Below are 22,268 nucleotides of genomic sequence, written 5' to 3'. Positions count from 1 at the left end.
AAAGGGGGATTCACGTCTACCCCTACCTGGATGATTGGTTGATCAGGGCCCGTTCTCCCGAGCAAGCCCTGGATCATCTGTCCGTTCCCTGCCACTCCCTTCACAAGCTGGGCTTCTCCCTCAATTTAAAGAAGTCACATGTGACACCTACCCAGTGGCTCCAGTACATCAGAGCAGTGCATCGACACATCCCTGGGGTTGTGTTCGACTCCCCAGTTGAGGGCTCATCACATTCTGCAGATGGTGGACAAGTTTCAATGTGCCCAGAGTCTCCCAGCGTTCGAGTTCTTGAGATTGCTCGGCCTCATGGCATCCTGCATTTTACTGGTGCCAGAGGCCAGGCTGCATATGAGATCTCTGCAGTGGGCGCTCAAGATGCAGTGGTCAGTTCTCCGGCAGGATGTCGGATCCCTTTCAGATTCTGCCCTCGGTCGGCCAGGACCTACTGTGGTGAGCCGTCGAAGGAAATCTGTTGAACGGGGCTCCGTTTTGGCAACCGTGGCCGGAGGTGATGATCGTGATGGACACATCCCTCATGGGTTGGGGAGCTCATGCCAACGAGCTGATGGCCAGCGGCCGTTGGTATCCGTCGGAGTCCAGACTCCACATCAATCTGTTAGAGCTGCAGTCTATCAGGCTAGCCCTAAAGGCTTTTCTACCGTCTGTGCGGGGGAAGAATGTCCTGATTATGACGGACATTACAGTGGCCATGCACTACCTCAACAAAAGTGGGGGGGGGGCAGGGTCACTCCCGTTGTGCAGGGAGGCGATGCAGCTCTGGTTCTGGGCCATTCAGCAGGAAATTTCGATCTCGGCAGTTCATCTGGCCGGAGACGAAAACGCGGTGGTGGATGCTCTGAGCAGGCGGAGCACGGTCTCTCATGAGTGGGAGCTGGCTCAGGAAGTTCTGTTGGAGATCTTCGCCTTTTGGGGAACCCCACAAGTGGATCTCTTCGCCACCAGTGTCAACCGGAAGTGTGAAAGATTCTGCTCACGGGAATTTCCTCCAGGAGGAGCCTTAGGGGACGCGTTTGTAGTAGAGTGCTCCTTCCCCCTTCTGTACGCTTTTCCTTCAGTCCCCGTCATTCCGCAGGTGTTGCGGAGGTTCGGTTCCCGGATGATCCTCATTGCTCCGGCATGGGCCAGGAGAGCGTGGTACCCGGACCTTCTCGACATGTCCCTCTGCCCTCCATGCCGTCTTCCCTACCGAGACGATCTGCTCTCACGGGAGGGGGGTCGGGTTCTCCATCCAGAGGTCAAGTCCCTCAGCCTTCATGCTTGGTATCTGAAAGGTTGTGGTATAAGGATTGGGACCTCCCCGAAGACGTGATGGAGGTGTTGCTTTCAGCCAGAAGGCCAGCAACAAAATCTCTGTACCGTTGTCATTGGAGAAAGTTCTGCGACTGATGCAGAGTACAGAATGTGGATCCTTTTCAATGTTCCATTCCTTTTGGTTTTGTCTTTTTTGCTTTCTTTAGCCCACAAGGGCCTGTAAGTAGGTACCATTAAGTGGTACCTGGCTGCGCTGTCCATATTTAAGCGCTCGTCTGAGGAATGTGTTTATTTTAGGATCCCTTTGATTTCTCAGTTTTTAAAAGAGCTAACTGTGTTTCCACTGTCATCTTTCCAGGTGCCGGGATGGGATTTGAATTTGGTTTTAAAGTAACTAATGGGAGCTCCGTTTGAGCCCTTACATTGCTGTCCATTGCAACTATTGCCCTTTAAAACTGTATTTTTAGTTGCGGTTACTTCTGAATGCAAAGTGAGTGAGTTGCAGGCACTTTACGCCAATACACCCTTCACTGTGTTCCACAAGGACAGGGTTGTCCTTAGGGTGAGGCCTTCCTTTCTTTTGAAGGTTGTCGGAATTCCATCTGAGCTAGAAGGTAATTCTTCCGGCGTTCTAACCTCCTCCACATCCTGGTAAGGAAGACTAGAGGCTCGATAGGTTGGACCCTAGGAGAGCTTTGAGTTTTTATCCCTCACGGATGTCCCGGGTCAGAATGGACGATCAGCTCTTTATTGGTTACGCTGGAAGGTGTTTAGGTCAGGCTGTTTCCAAGCAGCCCTTATCTAGATGGATCATTTTGATGATCTCTTAGTGTTATCGTTTGGCGGGAAAGGACCCTCCAGTAGGCTTACGGGCTCATTCTACTAGTGGTATGGGTGCCTCCACTGCCCTACAGAGGGGTGTTCCAATTTGCAATATTTGCAAAGCAGCCACATGGGCTTCTGTCCATACTTTTGTGAAACATTATTCCTTGGACTCTATCCATGGGCAAGATTTGACCTTTGTTAAAGCAGTCCTATATTCAGCAATTTGATTGGGAATTCTAAATTCTTTTCCCACCGCCATACGTTGGTACTGCTTTGGGAGTCTGTCAAAGATGTGGCACGTCGGAGGACACAACCCTTTCGAGGAACAAGTTACTGATCTTACCTGGTAACGTTCTTTCGATGGGATGTTCCTCCGATGTATTCCACATGGTACCCTCCATACCTGCACCGCTACACAATTTCTTATGCGATTGCAGCTTAGGTTTCCGCAAGGCTTTCTGTAGTCATACTGGCAGAAGATTGGTGCCACACGTTCTGGGGGGAAAAAACTACAACTGAGGCTACGAGTGTCGTGCGTCCTAGATATAACATCCGGTGACGTCCACCATCGACTGAGGCCTTCGAGGGACAGCGTATTGACGTCATCAACGCAGGATGCCTACAACGAAAAAGTTTTCTGAAGCAGCACAGCTGTGGTAATTACTGTCAAAGATGTGGAATACGTTGGAGGAACATCCCATCGAAAGAACGTTACCAGGTAAGATAAGTAACTTGTTCTTTTAAATGCAATTTGCAGATGGCTTCAGTGACTTTTAGGACATCATCCGAGTGAATCTCGAAGTAGTGCCAAGATCTTAGGTTTCCAAATGGTATTGTTCCAGAGGTTTGTATGATTTTTAAAAAAAACATATTTTTTAAGTTATATTTTTCGTATGGCTGTTTGAGACATTTAGGGCCTCATTACACGGAAGGCGGTAAACCATGCCGGTACCATACCGGTACCATACCGGTACCACCATGGAGGAAAGGGGAATTCCCACCCCAATCCAAGGTTGGCGGGGCGATAATTCCCCCTTCCTCCATGGCCCTTCCCCATTCCCATTTTTGCCCCATAGGGCATAATGGCAATGGGGAAGGAGCTAATTACGGTACCGCAAATTGCGGTACAGTAATTAGCACCAAGGTCCCTTTGCGGGTCCCAACTTTAACGGCTGGCCTACACCAGCCGTTAAGGTCGGGTCCCGCAAAGGAACCTCGTAGTAAGGCGGTAAGGGTTTACCGGTGCCCTTACCGGTACCGGTAAACCCTTACCGCCTACCGTGTAATGAGGCCCTTAGTTTGGATGTTTCTTCTGTTGGGGAAGATTGGCATGTAGCAATAAAATGAGCACCATCAATTGGTAATTTGTCAAGTTGCTTTTTGTGGACAACAGATGTACGAACGTTGGAAATGCTACTACCCTTAATAGTATTGGTTTTAAGGCCTTTTTTAAGATAAGAGAAGTTGTCACACTTGGAACTATAACTTTGTGTTATAGGAACAGGAGTGGCAGAATGTTTGATTTGATTTCTAACACAATGAAAGACTTGCCACAGTTGAAATGGCACGAGCAGTACTAGGTACAACTTTCATCACCCATCGGACATGGGAATCCTATAATAGAAACATACACCACACCCAGTGTGCCAGTGATCCATCCCAAAACACACCAAACTTCTTGGAATCCACTAAGTGCAAACCTGTGTTCTTTCCCTAACTTGGAGCACCTCCTCCTCATTGCCTAATGGTGACAATATCAAAATGAAAAGAGAGGCAGTGAGAGAACAAAGCTCTTCAAAGATGGAGTACTCTTCAAAGCCCTTGCCCTGACCCACAAATGTATCCCTCAAACTGCTCCCCCCTTACCTCTCTCAAAGAATACACCCGACTGCATCCACAAGACAGGCCAGAACACTTTACACAAACATGCTCAGTGCCTAAAATTAAGAAAGTCAGTGCAGGGTGCGCTAGCTTCGCCTAACAGCCCTACAATGGAATGCCCTGCCTCCACCGAGCCGTAAACTCGAGCAGTAAACTCGCACATGGCATTCCGCAAAGCTGTTAAAACCCTACTCTTCACCTAGTCACCGCCATCTACCACATCCCTGCAAATCTATGACCAATGCCGGGAGGATATTTATCCCATCTGTTCATAATGTATAAATGTATATGTCTAACATATACAGTCATTGCCCCTGTAACTAAGTTCTTCACAAGAAACAGAGCCTCGATGCCCAAGGGGGAAATGAAAAACATGCTGTTTAAGCGAAATTACCAAAGTATCACCATGCCTCATGCCATTTTTCAATTTCCAATTAAGATATCTCAAGCACTGGAAAGGAGTCCAGTGCATACCTTTCAAAATTACGAGACTCATCCTCAAAATACAAACGTGGTGCATGCCTGAGCACCTATAGAAACAAAATGACATAATGAGGGGTGTTGTCAAATTGTTAAATTTGAAAAGATTGCAAATAGTTACATCCGGTAAGAGCTTTACCTTTTTACCAAATACTTGAACTATTATTTTTACAAACACAACTCACTGCTTGCTGTGTACAGAAACTTCTGTTTTAAGCGCGATCGCTTTTAAGTGTTTGATTTCCTCTAATAGACAATTGATATGCTTGTATTCCTTACTACTGTTTGGTAAAAATAAATAAACTTGTATCACTTTAAAACAGGTGTGCATTCTTAAGTACATGGCTGGTGTACGGTTTGGGGCCCGCGACACAAGTGTCTTACATCAGCATTCCTTGCTACATATGGGTAGTGGTGCTTCCCTAGTACAACACCCACCCCCCCCAGACCACCAATCATCATCCGCCAAACAACAAAGCTACCCGATTGCCACGACAACCCTCATTCATAAATTAAGCTTAGTTTGCATTGGAACACTTAGCCGACCAGAAGTATCGAACAATACTAGGCTGTGATTGACAAGTTGAATTGCCCAATGGCCATCCAAGTGCCTTGACTACAGTTCTGTGATTAGGAAATTGCACGATTTATAAAATGAAACCCAGCCCTTGTATGTTAAATTACATACACATGTTGATAAAAAGGGTGCTATGCCTGACGCAGTGCTAACCATTGTTACCTCCAAAGTTATTGGGATGGAAGAATTTTTAATTGTAGGAAAAATTGGTAATTTAGAATGACTGACTAATTTATGGTCATTTTAATTGGTTTTATTTTTAGGTGTTTGGGATGGCGAATCAAATTGATGAGGTGTCGTACACGCAATTTGAGATGTAACATTTGAAGTATTTAACACTATCTGTATTTTGATTGACTTTTAAATCTTTTAAAGGAGTTGTGGAGACTGAAGGAAAGACTTCACCAGCAGACCCTGTACCCAAAACAAAAATGAATGAAAAGAATGTATTAATAGATGTTTTTTAAATTACTAACTACTTCCATTGTTTACTAACCAAATTGTACAATTTAAAGAGTTAACTACTTGTTTGCATGCTTTCGTTATTCATTTTTATGCTTGGGAACGAACACGTTTTAAAATCTCAACTACGAACACAATCTAGTTTAATATTTGCCATACATTAACATACACTTTCCAGGTTTATACTTGGAGGAAGATGGCTGTCATCTAATTCCACTATGATAGTCTGTTTGGTAGGTTCCTTGTTTTGTTCTTTCTAATAAGGTACATTGATTTATAAAGGTTCTATATCTGGTTCACTTGCAAATATTAAGTCGTTGGGAATGTCTTTCTTGTTTTGTGCTTTTTTTTCCTTCGTAGAGGGAGGTTTGTGGTGTTTTTGGTGACGTTTTTTTGTTTTTCAGCATTTCATTCGTGCTTGTTTTCCATCTCAAATGAATTCCCAAAAGGACCCTTTTATACTAATGTTTGAAAATGGCTTGTTTTTCTCTTTATTTTTTGGCGGCTATTAACTTGAAATGAAGGACAATTTATTTGTTGAAACTTTTGTTCACTGTAAACATTTTTGTTATATATTTTCATTATGACATTAAAATGTACTTGCATGATTTGTCTTTCTTTTTGGCCTCAATCTTGCTCTCCGTTGATTTTCATCACGCATTGATGTTTCACATAAAAAAACGAGGCATGTTTTTATAGTGGTTAAAACCTGTTTGTGTTAATCACAATGTAAAATGTACATTTGAAAAAAATCAAAAACATATATGTACATTTTGAACAAGTTTTGTTTAAATATAGGTTTTCTGAAGGTTTGGAGTTTTGTTTGGGATGTCTGGTCCCCTGCGCACAGTTTTTTAGTTTTGAATTAAAATATTGCCTGCAGCCTGGCACATGGTTTGTCGGAGAACCAAACTCCATAGTTGTGGAGAGTTTACGTACTGGGTGAGGTGACGAGCCTTGGCGCTGGCAGTTGGTGGCTGTCCACTTTGCACATCTAACTTGGAAGTGTGAATCACCGAAAAATACTTGGTGGATCAATCGATGTATATATAAAATGAGTTGTAGTATATTTAACTAACTAGCCTATAATATTACAATCATAGGCTGCTTTACTTTTGTGTATAAAGCATGGTTGTCTTGTTAATAAGTAATGCAGTTCCTTGCTTGAGTGTTTGTAATGTGCATGCAGTGGGGGTGAGTGCGTGTGTTGTGTGTGGTCATAGCTGCTGTGCATATGTTTGGTGTGTATTTTGGACATAGTTTGTTATGGAAAAAGTTGGTTGTCGTTCCGCATGCACCATATGTAGTAGATAAAACTTAAATCAGTTATGTCTGAAAAGGTGGCTGTTAAAATAAATTGGAAAATTGGGAATATTTGGGTGGAATAATTTCTTTTCCTACGGGAAAGCCCCATTTTTAAAAGCTGTTCAAACGTGATCATGGTAAACCTTTTTGAAACTAGAAAGCCATTAGATATGAAATTGTTTATGCACAGGCGCCTGCCTAGAAATATTACATTTTCTGAAACGCCAAAGAGACTGTCTTCTTAACCTTAACTATGTCTTGCGAAAGCATAATCTATGTATGTCCACCATAATACCTTCCATATATGCATTTTAAACCTACCAAAACCTTGCTGGTGTTTAGCACACATGCCCCACTGCTTCATCCACAAAGCGTTCAAACTACACAGCACTGATGATCCCTAATAAGGGGGAAACTGGTATGCAGTTGTCTGCAGTATTGGACTGCCTTTCTTGAGTTGTAAGACAACAGCTATTTTATGGAGCTAAAGTCTTGCATTTGTGGTAATTTGCACACCTATAAAGGTTTGCTATTATGGCTCTGAACACCAGTGATTGCTACTGGGTGGCATGTGTGACTTGGCTCTATTATAATACGCATATATATCACACACGGATGGAGAGGACGGCTCACTAGATTGCCCACTTTTCTCCAAGTAGTTAGATCTGGTACACTAACAATACTATGGTTATGTAGTACGTACAAAAGTATATAAGTGTAAACACAGCATGGTACATCACTATTTGCCAAGATCCCTCTACCCTAACTATGCAAAGCACTTGTTTTCCTTCTTGATGGTTGCTGTGGCAGAAGAGCAACATTTGGATATGGTACTGCTGGTGTGCACTGGCGTCAACCTGGTGTTTATTTTTGTGGAAACCAGAACACGGTCACCTGCGTTTGCATTTCAAATGGGATCAAGAGTTGAACAGCAGCCTCAGTGGCCTATGTCCAAATTAAAACTTACCAGCCAGGAAGATTATTGTATTCATATGGGGGCTGGGAGACAGGCATTTAAAAAAGATATAGAATCTCTGTTGGCAAAGCCAAAATGCCTGTCTTGTTTTAAGTGTCTGTTGTGTGTATATGTAGATAGGTATTGTGATGAATCAGAGGTTATTAACCCAAGGAACCCTTCTTTTGTGGCCAGGGAAAGGCAGATGCTTCTGATCCTGTTGCTGGGGGTGATCCAGTGGTCTTAATGGCCCCTTTTAAAACTTAAGTCTTTAAGGAAGACGAGAACATTAGGCATAATACCTTAAGTACTGGGACGAGGAAGAGGAGCTTAGAGGCACAGTGCTGTGCAGGCTAGTGGTTCTAATGACCCACATCTGAGCGGGGCATTTTAATTATATAAGGCCCCTGCAGGTGCAGGCCATTAGAAGCAGAAGGAGAAGTGAGCAGCAGCAGTGCAAGGTGCAGAAAGAAGATGCTGGGTGCGCTGCCATGAATGCTGCAGAGGACGCGGAGCGGGCAGCAGTGCAGCTGTGAACCGTCCTGTGAGACAGATGACTACCTATTCCGCGTCCTGCTCCAGTGGTTGGCTTTCACCGGAGCACACAAGAGAAGTGACAAGCTTGTGTTTTAACCAGAGCGGGCAGCGGGAGTGTGACTGGAGCTGTTAAGCTCCAAGGACCTGATGCACGAGAAAACCAAAGCTGCAGCGGGTTGAGCGGACGCACAAGAGAAGACCGGTGAGTTGGCCTTCCTGAGGTGGCCCTGGGATGGCTCAGTGAGGTGGCCATGGGATGGCTCTGTTCTAGACTGCTGGCTGCTAAAGGTCATATTGAATACTGAACTGATTAATTTAAATACTTGTGGCCTAATATACATATTGGAGGCAAGCAGGAAGAAAAGACTGGGAGCAACGATTGCCGAAGTAAAGAAAAGCCAATATTTTGCAGCTAGCATTGCCTAAACAAAGAGGAGGTAATACTGCAACTCAATATTAATCAGCATTGCCTATGCCAAAGGGCATGGTGGGGCAAGTGTAAGGGGAAGGACAAATACATTTCCTACAGAAAGAGGTGGAAAAGAGACCTTGTCAGCAGTTTACTGGTGTGGCAGTAGAAACCCAAAGGTGGCCGGACAGAAGCCCTCCTTTTAGAAAGTCTGAACGTAGGAAAGAAACTTAACCTGCACTACAATTGGCAAACATATCAGTGGAACATGTGCATTACTTCCTTATGTTGTGAATTTCAATGATGGTGAAAGTCGAAAACTTTCTTTGAAGTTTGAAGTTAGCCACATTGCAGAGTATTTTGCAGTAGTAGTAGTAGGAGCTTTTATCCTGGTAGGGGAGTATACAAGCAAAGGGACTGTTGGTGGTTCGTCCTTGTAGATTAGTGGCCCAGGAAGAAAAAGTACTGCATTGTAGTGGAAACTGGTTGTGAGGAGAAAGTTCCCTGAAGTGATGATGAAATGTGGTGAAACCATTCTGACAAAACATTGTTGTTCATGAAAGAGAAAGATGAAAAACATTGTTTACTATTGCAGAGGAGTTACTTTGAAATATTATCTGATAGTGTGAAGATAAAGCTTTGTGAGTTGTTACACAAGAGTTGTGGAAATTAGGCAAGTGTTCTGTCAAGTGATGAACTTTGTCTGATGTGGAAAAACTCATTGAATTAAGAAACTTTGATTGTGAATTCAGAGGAATTTTGCGTTGCTTTTGAAACAGAAATGGATTATTGAAAAGAACTTCACTAAGTTGAAAGATCATGCTTTAATCTTGGGGAAGGGTGATCGACCCTGGTTAGAAGGATATTGCTAAACAGAACTTTGTGTGAACCTAATTGTTTTGTTGAATCTGAATGGTGATATAGCTGTATGATTTATTGTATATTTTTGGATACAAGTGTGATAGACAGATTCCTTTTGATGTTAGTGTTTTTCCTTTAGTCTTAGTTTTGTAGGTAGGGAAATCCTTGTTAGGTTAGGGAAAGCAAGGCGATTATCAACCCCATTTAAGTTAATGAAATGGCTACTCATGAAAAACCTTTATCCAGTTGTCTGCCTCGCATTTCTGACCCCTCACACTGTACTGTTGGAGAGTGGATGAAGGCATGGCTTGGGTATTAGGTTATGTATGTTTTGAGTATGTGACGTGTGGTCATATAGGTGGATGTAGGAATCTTTGGAGTGATTTATACAGGAAGAACCATTCATCCATGTACTGTAACAAAAGTACACCCCGTTGGGCTCAGTGTTCTCTAATTTAAGGATGTCTGCTTGTGATTAGTCCATTTAATCTCATTGTGATTATTTTACACATTTTACCATCTGCATGAACCCGCTGTTAAGAGAAAAGGTCCTAAACTGTACAACATGAGTAGGGGGACTCTAGTCCCAATTTAACGGCATTCTTTGGGCTCATTGTTATCCATTGTAAGGAAATCTGTGGACTGTTGGGTGAACAGTAGCCTTCTAGCGCCTCGCCATTTAACGCTTGTGTGCACGTCTTCACCATCTCTGCATCAGTCAACTAATGGTGAGGACTTGCAGCCATTGCAATACTGTTTTCTCTGCTCTTCAGTGGAGACAGAGTGCTGATTGTAAATGCTCAGGGGAGCGTCTGTTGCAATTTGAATAGAAACGAGACATCACTCTGAAGAGGATTAAGAGAGGGAGGATGTGGCAGCCGTCTATTTTACACAGAGAAGCTTCACTTGCTGTTATCTCCTAATCGCACCGCGTGGGGGTTGGTGGACTACTCATCACACACCTGTAATTGAATCACTTGGGTTTACTTGTATTAATTGTGAAGACATCTTTTGGCTGTTAGGGTTAACTGCAGCCTTTAATCTCCATATCATTCTTGTGTTCATGGTTTACTTTCTCTGCACAAGGCAGCTACTGCAGGTAATAGTTGTAAGCCATATGCAACAATTGATGGCAGCGCAGCCGTGAAAATAGTGCTTTATTTGAATGGTCTGGATTTTGGGGCTTTGCTAGTCTGGTATTCAAGCACATAACGGTGCAGCACAAAAGTGGAAAATGAACGTACAAACTGCGTGGAAAGAAAACATTTTATTACAAGCATTTAACAAATTGCTTCCCAGTGTAGTTAGTTTTACTGACAACTACATAATAGTGACACTATAATAGAGACGTCACTATGATGGTCACTCGTTCGGCATCATGAACAGCTGTTTGCACCAGGGTCCCGCTAAGGTGCATCTACAAGAGCTCTAGGAGCCAGGCCTCAAAAGGCCCCATTACCCTTGCAGTCCTTCTTGCTCCTTCCCTTCAACTACTGTGTATGTAGTGTATGGACACATGTATACAGTAGGTACTGTGAACTGACACTTTAGGCATTGGTAGTCTAGGAGCCTAGCTCACAAAGTTTGTTGGGAAACTGGCCAACTCGGGCACTATAATCCCGCTCAGTTCCAGCTTCAGGGTTTCAAGTTTCAGTCTCCTTTACACAACAGTGCTCTTCATTTGATTATGAGCAGGTTTGCCTTTCCTAGCCATTAATACATGTTGAAGGTTGTGGTGTTACCGCCAACAATTAGAGTGGTAAATTTCATTGTGGACAAAACGCAGAATATTTGTTTTTTTAATTTGGGGGGGAACCCCGTTTTTTGACCATTTTAATTCCTCCCCAACCGCATTCCGACCCATTTTAACCCCATACTCCACTACCCTTTTTTAATTTAATCAATCTTTGCCCTATTTTTCGGTGTTATGGTCTGCTCTGAAATGTACCGCTCTTGTTTTATTGCAATAAAATGACTGGATACCCATTTTTAATTCCCTGGTTGTGATTTGTTTCTTTGTAGGTCATTTTAGGTCATACCAGTTCACACGAAAGCATTTTAGGAAGAGGTTCAAGCTGAGCTCAGAAGGTGGCTCCCTTTTTTCAAAGGGGATTGTTTGATCTTCTACACTACTGATAAAGTGGCTATGATTAGCATACACGCACATATAAACTTAGGCAAAGAACAGTATTTCACCGTGAGCCATCACACCCATGATTCCTTTTATGAAATGGCTTTTATGAATTCATTATGATGTCTGATAACTGTGAATTCAAACGGGGCTCTTACAGTGTCTAAAATGTAGACAAAGCAAAACCTTCAGGCTTCTGAAGTGGTCGACTAGTTTGGCTAAGATGTTAAAATGTTACTGTGTACAAGTCAATGAACACCTATAATTGAACATGTTTTTCCATTCCGATTTACATATTTAAATGACAATGTTGCTTTTGATAGCTGAAGGGTGATGATCTGGTGGCTGTACAGCTGGAGATGTTCTTTCCAACCCAGAAGACCCAAAGTCTTTGTTTTTGGTTTCCCTCTTTTACTTTTATTGTTTTCAAATGTCTTTGTGGCATGCAGTTTCTATGTTGTGGGGCAGGAGCTTAAGAGCATTACTTGAATTTACAAATGCAGCTTGGGGTCCGTGCTAAATCCATGATGGCCTTGCATGATTACAGTAACTGGGCTGGTCACTTTGATTCTCTTTTGGATACAGCCTATAATGGACCCCTTCTTCTTGGTCTCTTGTTTCCTTTTGCGCACTGTAAATCAGTTTACCAACAACGGGGCACCTTTCGGCCACTGTGTTTTTTAAATTTAGGTCTTTTTCGAGCTAGACTGCTTTTAAAATAAAAATAAAATGTAGAGCACGAACACAGATGCCCCGACCCAGCACGTACAAGAGTATGTAATCTGAAGCACAGCACGAAACCACCATGCTCCTGGTGCCATGTTGGTAAGTGACAAGGCAGTGCCATTTGCATCTAGTACACAGTGTGGAGAGGTACAGTTTGCATTTTGCTGCATCAGTATTGTGAACGGACAGGGGCAAATTGAAGGTCTTGGCAACAAGACCACGCAGAGCAACAGAGGTTCGAATCCCGGATCTGTGCTTAGAATCCAAACTCTGTTATGGTATTAGGTGCGTTATAAAAAACAATTTTATAAAAAATAAAAAAATTAGGATGAGCAGGAGAATGAAATGTGTGCATGGCAGCTCACCAAGAAAAAGAGGCTATTGTAGCCCAGAAAAGGGTACCTCAAGTGTCTGACAATATTATAGTTGTAAATAACTACAGCAAGACGTTGTTCAACTTCCTACAGGATCTGACGAGTCCTCTGGTGTGATGCAGCCCGATGTATAATCTGAAGGCCGCGTGATCCAATATTTGAACAAAAAACTGATAAGCAGCTTCTCCCAAGGATGGTGATGCAGAGCCTTACTACTGAGCTCTGGTCTGCCTATAACCCTGGTCTGGCTACTATGGTGAAGATACAAATCTTGTAAGACCACTCATGTAGTTAAAGAATATAACTTGATCTGCAGCACCAGGTGTTCGGAGGCACGCTATTGATCATCCAGTCCACAGTGTGGGGGCTTAAGGTTTTTTTTAAAGCAATGGGATTCAGGCAGTAGTGCAGTCAATCATGCTGTTATGTTTCATGCCCATCGTGATGTAGTATCACAGAACCGCTGACTCGTGTGTTGTGATTGTTCAGAGAGGTGAGATTCAGGGAGGAGACTTTGGGGTTTAACAAAGGTACTGGGACCAAAATCCAAGGGCGTCAGGCTCATCTTTTTGGCTGGTCAGTCATTATTGCAGGACTTCATTGCAGGACTTTGCAAAGAGCATGCCTCAATGTGGTTAATCAACTAATGAAGGACAGCAGCATACTGACTGGTCCAATAATGCATTAGGTAGATAACCCTCATACTTACCATTGTTTTTCAGTACAGGAAGGAATGAGCAGGTGTCTCCAATTTTGCGTCTATAATAGATTCCAAAGAGGTCCGGGGGCGTTGTGCGACTGAAAGTTCAAGCTTGGTCAATGTATTTTTGCATGGGTCAGCACTGCATTGGATCAAGACCACAAGAGGCATGTTTTGAAGTCGAGTGCGGTGGCATAGGTTACCTGAGCTGGCAACGCACTGTACATTCTGAGAAATATTTACTCTTGGGCAAGGCAGTTTGCCTATTACTGGCTGATGGACAATGGTACTGGCAAGGTGAACAGTTGCATACAATCTTAATCCTGTACAACACAAGCGTTGTATGGATTTTTCAATGTCTTTACTGTATAGACAGATGTCTGAATGGTGAGAAAATATAAAACCGTATATTGGAGGAAAACTAAGCTGCTATATTAAGTGTGCAACACCATTTTCTAATATTGTGGGCTAATTGTCTCCTATAGATGTTGGTCTTTAGTTTGCATACTCAGTTTTTGGATTTTACTATGCTTGTTTGTCATTGTGACATAGCATGTCCTTTAATTCTTATGCCACTTATTAATATAACACAACTTTAAACATTTGAACTATTCTAGATCTTTGGACCGGATACTTCCCAAGAAGAATTTTTCGAGGGTACAGTGAAGGACCTAGTGAATTGCTTTATTGAGGGGAAGAATGGATTAGTATTTACATATGGCGTGACCAATGCTGGAAAAACATTCACTATACAAGGTATAAGTGTCCAGTTCTGGTTGTATATAATTAAAGCACACAATCACATGTTCTTTGACTTTAAGCAGTCCTCTTCTTTCATGTTCCATACTTAAGATATTACTTATTTCATTGAATATCTTTCAGGTACGCCAAAGGATGGTGGAATTTTACCTCGGTCGCTTGATGTTCTCTTCAATCGCATTAGAGGAAAACACTATTTGAAGATGGATTTTAAGCCATTCCTCAGTAATCATGTAATGAAGTTAGTTGATGCACAAGTAAAGCAAGAGGAAGTCTTGAAAGCAAGTGTTTTTGCCACGCTGAAGGAGGCGAGTAGCATCCATCACCTTTTATTTTTCTTACTGAACAAGGCAGTGATGAAGGAGGGGAAAAGGCATTGAAATCTTCATAAATGGTTTTTATGGATTGTGTGGTCCCAGGTTGTTTTAGCAGGTGTTCATGTATGTGCTGGATGGTAATTGATTTGATCCCAGGCAGCAGTTATATGCTTAGAGCTTTAGAACCTCAATTTCAAGTCTGTCTGAAATGCATATTGGTCATATGTAATTATATAACTTTATGCCATCCGCTTCCTTACCTATAATTTACTGAATGAAAAGACAATTATCAAGGTAAGCATAGCTGTAGCTAGCATTGAAGGGAGCGGTTAGGCACTGTGAAAGTTGGCATGCTAAATTATGATGAAAGTCAGAATGAGCTCATGTGGAAATGCAATATTATTGGTGTGAACATTGCGGTCCATTCAGAGCATTATATGGAAATATATATCGGATAATATAATGGTTCATTTGTAATTCATTTGGTAGGTATGATATTGGGCTGAGCTTTTTAAGCCATCATATCTTGGCCTGTGGGGAAAAATGTATATATTTATTTTGTTGTGACATTAGCATCCTGGACAAATACTCAATTGCATGCCTCTTTCGAACAATATGGTGAGAGACCATACTCCCTTACTCAAATAATATGCTAATAAAGCAAAACCGGTGCTTTGTCTCACATATTCTCTTTATAGAGAGTGACTCTTATTTGTACTTGTCCATACAATGCACAGCAAACAGCTATTCAACAATTCTCTATTTCCCACTGAACACATTCAGAATGGCATAGAAACGGTCATAGTGCACATACACAGATGAACATGACAAGTACAACATATATTGGCTAACTAGAACCTGCATATTTTCATTTTGATTTTTAAACTGGATACTATTATTCAAAGTTTGAATGCAATACCCTCTGGGAACACTACCAACAACTAGGACTACAGGTATAGGCAACCCAACATTTGGTATAAGCTTGTACTACACAGTTTTTGTAGCCTGTTGTGGAGCCAGGCTTATCTCAAGTGGGGAAATGTGAGCTGTAGTGGAGTTACACAAAGATTCACAGTCACAGGTATTCAAATAAACTCTTACAGTCAAGGTTTCTTGCATAAGCAATTATTAATTTAGTCAGTCTTAAAGCCTTCTTTAGAAGGAGCAATATACTAGTAACATTCAAATACACTTCAATACTGTACGCTCTGAGTTTCTGAATCAGACAAGACCCTTTTGGGATGGCCCACAGACACAACCTACACCCACAGGTGACTTCAATGACAAGGGTGCTGGGGACATTGATATACTACTGTTGACATTCAGAACACTCTTACAAAGTTGTTTAAAAGGCAAGGGTTATTAGAACACAAGAAAATGCAAATATTCATAAGCAGAGCAAATACTTTCAGATAGAACTTAGAAGAGTCATTCAATTCAAATAGGCTAAGCCAAAGTCGGTGGGCAAAAGTCTTTGTATAGGATGCAGCACTTCAAGTAAGTAATTGGAAAAGTCTATGCACAAGTTATTAGGAATCTTTGATAAAAAGAAGAATAAAATATAGGGCCACAAGCTGATTAGACTTGTGAGTTGCAGAAGTTACAAGGACTTCCACGGTAAGAGGTAAGTTCTTAGACTTGTTTTACAGTACCTTGCTAAAGAAGAAAAGATGCAGCTGATGACTTCGGTTCCTGTGCAGCTCTTTAGATCTCACTGTTCCTGGGGCTCAGTCGTGGGGACAAGAGGGAGGATGTTGGGCGACTCCTGCACTGGGACTGTCAAAACTGGCAACTGGCAAACTTCACTTTCAGTGGCTGTTTCGCGTTTCAGCTCCTTGCGGTACAGCAAATGGCAATAAGCGCGGTTTCTGGCTGTCAAAGTGGACTGTCCTGACTTCTATGGTTCGCACTCTGCTGAGGGGGCTCGGGCTTGGTCAGTCCTACTTCGTGGGAATCCGGAAGATCTTCCAAAAGCTTTAGGGCAGCTTAAAAGTAACGCACACAATCTGGTGTCCCTCTCCCTGGCTATACGGTTGCTGCAGCAACTCTGAGGAAATTCAACCAGCTCCGAGATGGGTGTCCAGGTGGCTTACTTTGGAGTTGATTGGTACCACCAACTCAAAGGGAGAAGTCGTCCAGATTCTGGATTGCTGTAAGCCTTGCCGCTAATCCCACCATATATGGAGATGGGTTCCAGTTGCCCACATACCCCTCTAGCAAGCCTCACATCTGTGTGGGTCAGTTTATGCTTTTTCATGAGTGTTAAATAGATGAGTAGACCTTTTGCCAATTCCTCTTCAAGGAATGGATCCTACCTAACACCTTGCCCCACATATCCTCCACCAGACTGGGTGATGTCCTAACACCCACCCCCTTTTGCTCATCTCATTACTTGTAGATCCCTTGCTGCCAAATCGCTTTGCTTCTCTGTTAGCTCTGAGATTCCTTGTATCTCTGCTCCCCCCACCATGTCCTTCTCCCTATAACTTGTAAAGTGCTCCACTGCTTCCGAAAGGCAGGTATGTGCTCAGAAAATATCCCAAATTCACCTCTGTAAACTCCTTCTGTAAGTCACTCAACCATTTAGCTTCAGGCAGGCAGCAGCTAGGTCGGTCGCTCTCCATCTGTCATTTATATACAGCTGAGAACATTCCTGTTTAGGAAGCGGACTCAAGAACCAGCAATTAAAACGGTGCTCTCTTTCATATAAATCACATTGAACCCAATTCCTTTGTAGGCTAACATTTCGCCCCGGGTGAGGTTGAATTCTGTCATGCAGTCTCTAAACGATTAACAAGCAGCTGCCTTGTTGCCTTCAGGCGCTGCTGCAGCTACTCCAAAACAGTCTTGAGGCCATGTCCCATGGTTCGCCGGTTGGGGGCAGGCTGTCTCAGCATCTAGAAGAATGATGAGCCATTTCTTCGGATGCGTGGGTTCTGGATATAATAGCCCACCGCTACTGCCTTCCCCTTCCTCAAGCGGCCTCAGGACAATACACTGGGGAATTTCTTTGAATCGTCCATATCCGCTTCTTGTGCAGGAAATCTTGATGCTGCTAGAGAAAGGCGCTATAGAACTGGTGCCTGTAGCGGAGAGAAAGAAGGGTTGGTAGTCCCCATATTTTTTTGATTCCAAAGAAAGACTGAGGATTGAGACCCATCCTGGATTTACGTTGGTTGAACAAACTTCTCAGCAAGGACAAGTTCAAGATGGTTACTCTTTCTCAAGTCCTCCAGGCCCTTCAAATTCAGGATCGGTTAGTGTCTCTGGACCTACAGGATGCTTACTTGTATGTGTTGATTCATCCCAAACACAGAAAGTAACTGAGGTTTGCGGCTGGTGACTCGCACTTTCAGTTTCGGGTCCTGCCATTCGGATTGACCTCCACCCGAGGGCCTTCACCAAGCTAATGGTGGTGGTGGCAGCATGGGGGGGGATTCACGTTTACTCCCACCTGGACGACTGGCTGATCTGTGCGCGCTCTCTCGAGCAAGCATTGGCTCACCTCAGTCTCACTTGTTGCTGCCTCCACAAGCTGGGCTTCTCCCTCAATTTCAAGAAGTCACATCTGACACCTTCCCAACAGCTCCAGTATATCGGGGCTGTGTTGGACACGTCCTTGGCGAAGTGCTCGCCTCCAAAGGGAAGGGCTCATCACATTGTGCAGATGGTGGACAAGTGTCAACATGTCCAGAATCTCCCGGCTTTCGAATTCATAAGGTTGCTTGGCCTCATGGCATCCTGCATTTATCTGGTGCCAGAAGCCAGGCTGCGGATGAGATCCCTGCAATGGGTCCTCAAGTTTCATTGGTCGCAGTTCTCGGGCAAGATGTCGGATCCTGTTCAGATTTCACTCTCGGTCTCCCAGGATCTTCTGTGGTGTGCCAACGAGGGGAACCTGATGAAGGGGGAGCCGTTTGGCAACCATGGCCTGAGGTGACTGTAGTGACGGACGCTTCCCTCAAAGTATGGGGAGCTCATGCCAAGGACTTGACCGCCAGTGGTCGTTGGTCTCCGTCTCAGTCCAAACTCCACATTAACCTGTTAGAGCAGAGGGACATCAGGCTGGCCCTGAATGCTTTTCTGCCGTCTGTGCGAGGGAGGAGCGTCCTGTTCATGAGGGACAACACAGTGGCCATGCATTACCTCAACAAAAAAGGGGGGGCTAGGGTCACTCCCGTTGTGCAGAGAGGCAATGCAGCTCTGGTTCTGGGCAATTCAGCAGGAAATTTCACTCTCGGCAGTTCATCTGGCTGGAGAAGACAATGCAGTGGCGGCTGCTCTGAGCAGGCAGAGCATGATCTCTCACGAGTGGGAGTTGGCTCAGGAAGTCCTTCTGGAGATATTTACCCTTTGGGGAACCCCACAAGTGTTTCTCTTTGCCACCAGTGCCAACCGGAAGTGCAAGAGATTCTGCTCAAGGGAATTTCCTCTGAGAGGAGCCTTAGGAGACGCATTCGTGGTGGATTGGTCATTCCCACTGCTGGATGAGTTTCCTCCAGTTCCCGTCATTCCTCAAGTGTTAAGGAGGTTCGGATCCCACATGATCCTCATTGATCTGGATTGGGCCAGGAGAGCGTGGTACCCGGACCTTCTAGAAATGTCCATCTGCCGCCCCACGCCGTCTTACCTACCGAGCGGATCGTCTCTCTCGCTCTCTCGCGTGCGCGGACAGTGGGGATTTCAGGTTCTCCATCCAGAGGGCAGGACCCTCAACGCTTGGTATCTGAAAGGTTGCGGTATAAGGATTGGGACCTCCCGGATGACGTGATGGAGGTGTTGCTTTCAGCCGGGCGGCCAGCGACAACATCCCTGTACCATTGGTGTAAGTTCTGCGACTGATGCAGAGGACAAAGTGTTGATCCTTTTCAGTGTTCCATTACCATGGTTTTGTCTGTTTTTTTTGGCCCACAGGGGCCTTCAAGTGGGTACCATTAAAGCGCTCGTCTGAAGAATGTTACTTTAAGATTCCTTTGGTTTCACTATTTCTTAAAGGCCTCACTAATGTTTTCCCGTCGTCCCCTTTCCAGGTGTCGGTTTGGGATCTGAATTTCGTTTTGAAATTCCTTATGGGTGCTCCGTTTGAACCTTTGCACTCTTGTCCTTTGAGGTTATTGTCTTTCAAGACAGTGTTTTTGGTTGCAGTTACTTCCGCTCGCAGAGTGAGTGAATTACACGCACTTTCATCTAAGCCACCCTTTACTGTGTTACACAAGGATAGGGTGTACTGCGTGTACGTCAATCCTTTCTACCTGAGGTAGTGTTTGAATTTCATTTGAGCCAGAAAGTGGTACTTCCTTCTTTCTATCCTCCTCCTCATCCTGGTAAGGAAGAGGAGCGACTCCAAAGGTTGGACCCAAGGAGAGCTCTGAGCTTTTATATTTCTAGGATGTCTAGGGTCAGAGTGGATGATCAACTCTTTGTGGTGTATGCTGGTCACCGATTGGGCCAGGCTGTTACAAAAGAGACCGTGTCCAGGTGGATTATCCTCACCATTACTGAAAGTTACCGTTTGGCAGGCAAGGACCCTCCTGAAGGGTTGCAAGCTCATTCCACTAGGTATGGCCCTGCAGAGGGGAGTTCCTATTCGGAATATTTGTGATGCAGCCACATGGGCTTCTATCCACACCTTTGTTAAACAATACTCCCTTAATGCACTTCATGGTCAAGATATGGCCTTTGGTAAGGTGTTTCTTTATTCTGCCATCTGATTGGGTATTCTAAATTCTTTCCCTTCTCCATTTACTGGTACTGCTTTGGGAGTCTGTGAAAGATGTGGTATACGTTGGAGGACACAATCCATTTAAAGAACAAGTTACTTACCAACTGGTAACGTTCTTTCGATTGGATGTTCCTCCAACGTATTCCACATCGCCCTTCCAGCCTGCCCCTCTGGAGAATTTTCTATGCGATTGCAGCTTACATTTCCGCAAGGCTTCTGTAACACTCACCTGATTCCCGTAGAGGCACCGGTCTTGACTGGGCGTATACCGTCTCTTCAAAGGTGATGTGTAACACACGGCTGGCTCTTTGGGCTGGACCTCTGTGCACTGTATGTTTGACTCGAAGGGTAAGATGTCTTAGGTAAGTGAACGCCGTGCTCTCCATCTGCCTCGGAGCAGCGTGCTGTAACCAGTTTCTTCACTGGATAAGGGGAGCAGGCCTCTTGACTTCAGAGGACTGCTGTCCGTCGTTTACTGCACGAACGGTAAGTTTCGAGTAATTCTAATGTCTTTAAAGTCTTTAGTAATGATGTCTCTTGTTTTGCAGGGTTCCGGCGATGGTGGATGACGGGCTGAAGTGAGTTGAAGATGGAGCCCGTGTGATGAATAGAAGCGCCTGGAAGCACGTAAGTAAGCGCTTGTTGCCTGCTTCACGATGCGCTCTAACTGTCTTTTTATTTTGCAGGTACAAGTTCGGAGCGGCTGCAGGGTGCCGGAATACCCACTGGGTTAGATGTGGAAAGGAGTAATGGCACGTGAGTATTAAAGTTCCCCAATGTCTTTAAACGCACCTTGTTTTGTCTTTCAGATGCGGGATGCAGCGCCAAAGGCCTCCGGAGCGTGCGAAGAGTTGGTAAGCTTTTGTCTTTCAGATGCTGGATTGCAGTGTGAAGACCTCCGGAGCGCACAAAGAGTAGGTAAGCCTTTGTCTTTCAGAATGCAGCGCGAGGCGTTGGTGACAGCCGATGGCCCAGGTAAGTGAAGAGCTGTCACTGAAGACCGTAATGCTAACCTGTTCTTTCTTGTCTTTATAGGTGTTGCTGAAGACTGGATTCAGGATGGTAAGCCTTTTTCCTTAGGCCCAGGATCAGATGCAGAAGACACAATGAGCGTTCTGCTGCAGAGGATGCAGAATAACGCAAAGCAAGATTCATCCATCGGGTGTGGTTTAAATAGCCTCCTGTAGTGCTTAGGTGTCTCCTTCCACAGCCACGCCTAGGTAAGAAAAGAGTTCCTGCTTTCCAGAAGAGTTCCAGTGTTCTGAACCTAGGGAGTGGCTCCTGCCCCACCCAACAGGAAAAGTAGTTCCAAACAGAAGAGGATCAGAGGCTCAACTGGCAGGCAAGTAAGCAGCATGGTCTGCTGCAGGTAAGTCCACCCAAGCATTATGAGCCCGGCGCTTCCAGCGCAGGGACTGGGCATATTTGAGCCTGGTGCCACTGGCGCCAGGACTGGGTCCAAAAGGTCCCAATTGGGACTGGTTGGCACTCGGAACCTGGGTTATGAATCTGCTTCCAAGGGAGTTGGGAAAACCCTGACCTTTTGGAAGCAGAGATCATGACAGCTACATGCAGTCAAGTTGGCATTGGATATGTGCATGTCACACGTTCTGGAGGAAAAAACAAACTGAGGCTACGGGCGCCGTGCGTCCTATTAATGGCATCCGGTGACATTGCCCTCGACGGAGGCCTTCGAGGGACATCGACCCGACGCCATCGGCGCTGGACGCCCTTTGCCGAAAGTTTCCAGACTACACAGCTGTGAACATTACATGTCAAAGATGTGGAATACGTTGGAGGAACATCCAATTGAAAGAATGTTACCAGTTGGTAAGTAACTTGTTCTTCAAAATTGATTTTGTGAGTGTTTAATTGTCTGAGTTCTACTTGAATGCATATTCCTCTGTATAGTGTATTGCATAGTCCGGTGTCCAGACATTTGGTCGACCTAAAACTGGTCGAATGACATTTGGTC

At 44.3% G+C, this 22,268-nt stretch overlaps 1 protein-coding gene across 1 annotated transcript in view; it reads left to right on the top strand.

The window, feature by feature from the left end:
* LOC138497532 (kinesin-like protein KIF20A) overlaps positions 1-22,268 on the top strand; it is a 1,316,984-nt gene that overhangs the window by 287,697 nt on the left and 1,007,019 nt on the right. Inside the window, exons 4-5 of the mRNA XM_069621067.1 lie at positions 14,113-14,251; positions 14,378-14,562. Coding sequence (XP_069477168.1) covers positions 14,113-14,251; positions 14,378-14,562 — 324 coding nt within the window. The remainder of the gene's footprint in view (positions 1-14,112; positions 14,252-14,377; positions 14,563-22,268) is intronic.

The sequence above is a fragment of the Ambystoma mexicanum genome, chromosome 5q (assembly GCF_040938575.1).
Source record: "Ambystoma mexicanum isolate Mex_15411 chromosome 5q, UKY_AmexF1_1, whole genome shotgun sequence".
Taxonomy (NCBI): Eukaryota; Metazoa; Chordata; class Amphibia; order Caudata; family Ambystomatidae; genus Ambystoma; species Ambystoma mexicanum.
Note: the sequence above shows the minus strand (reverse complement) of the source record. Positions and strands in the feature narration are given on the sequence as shown.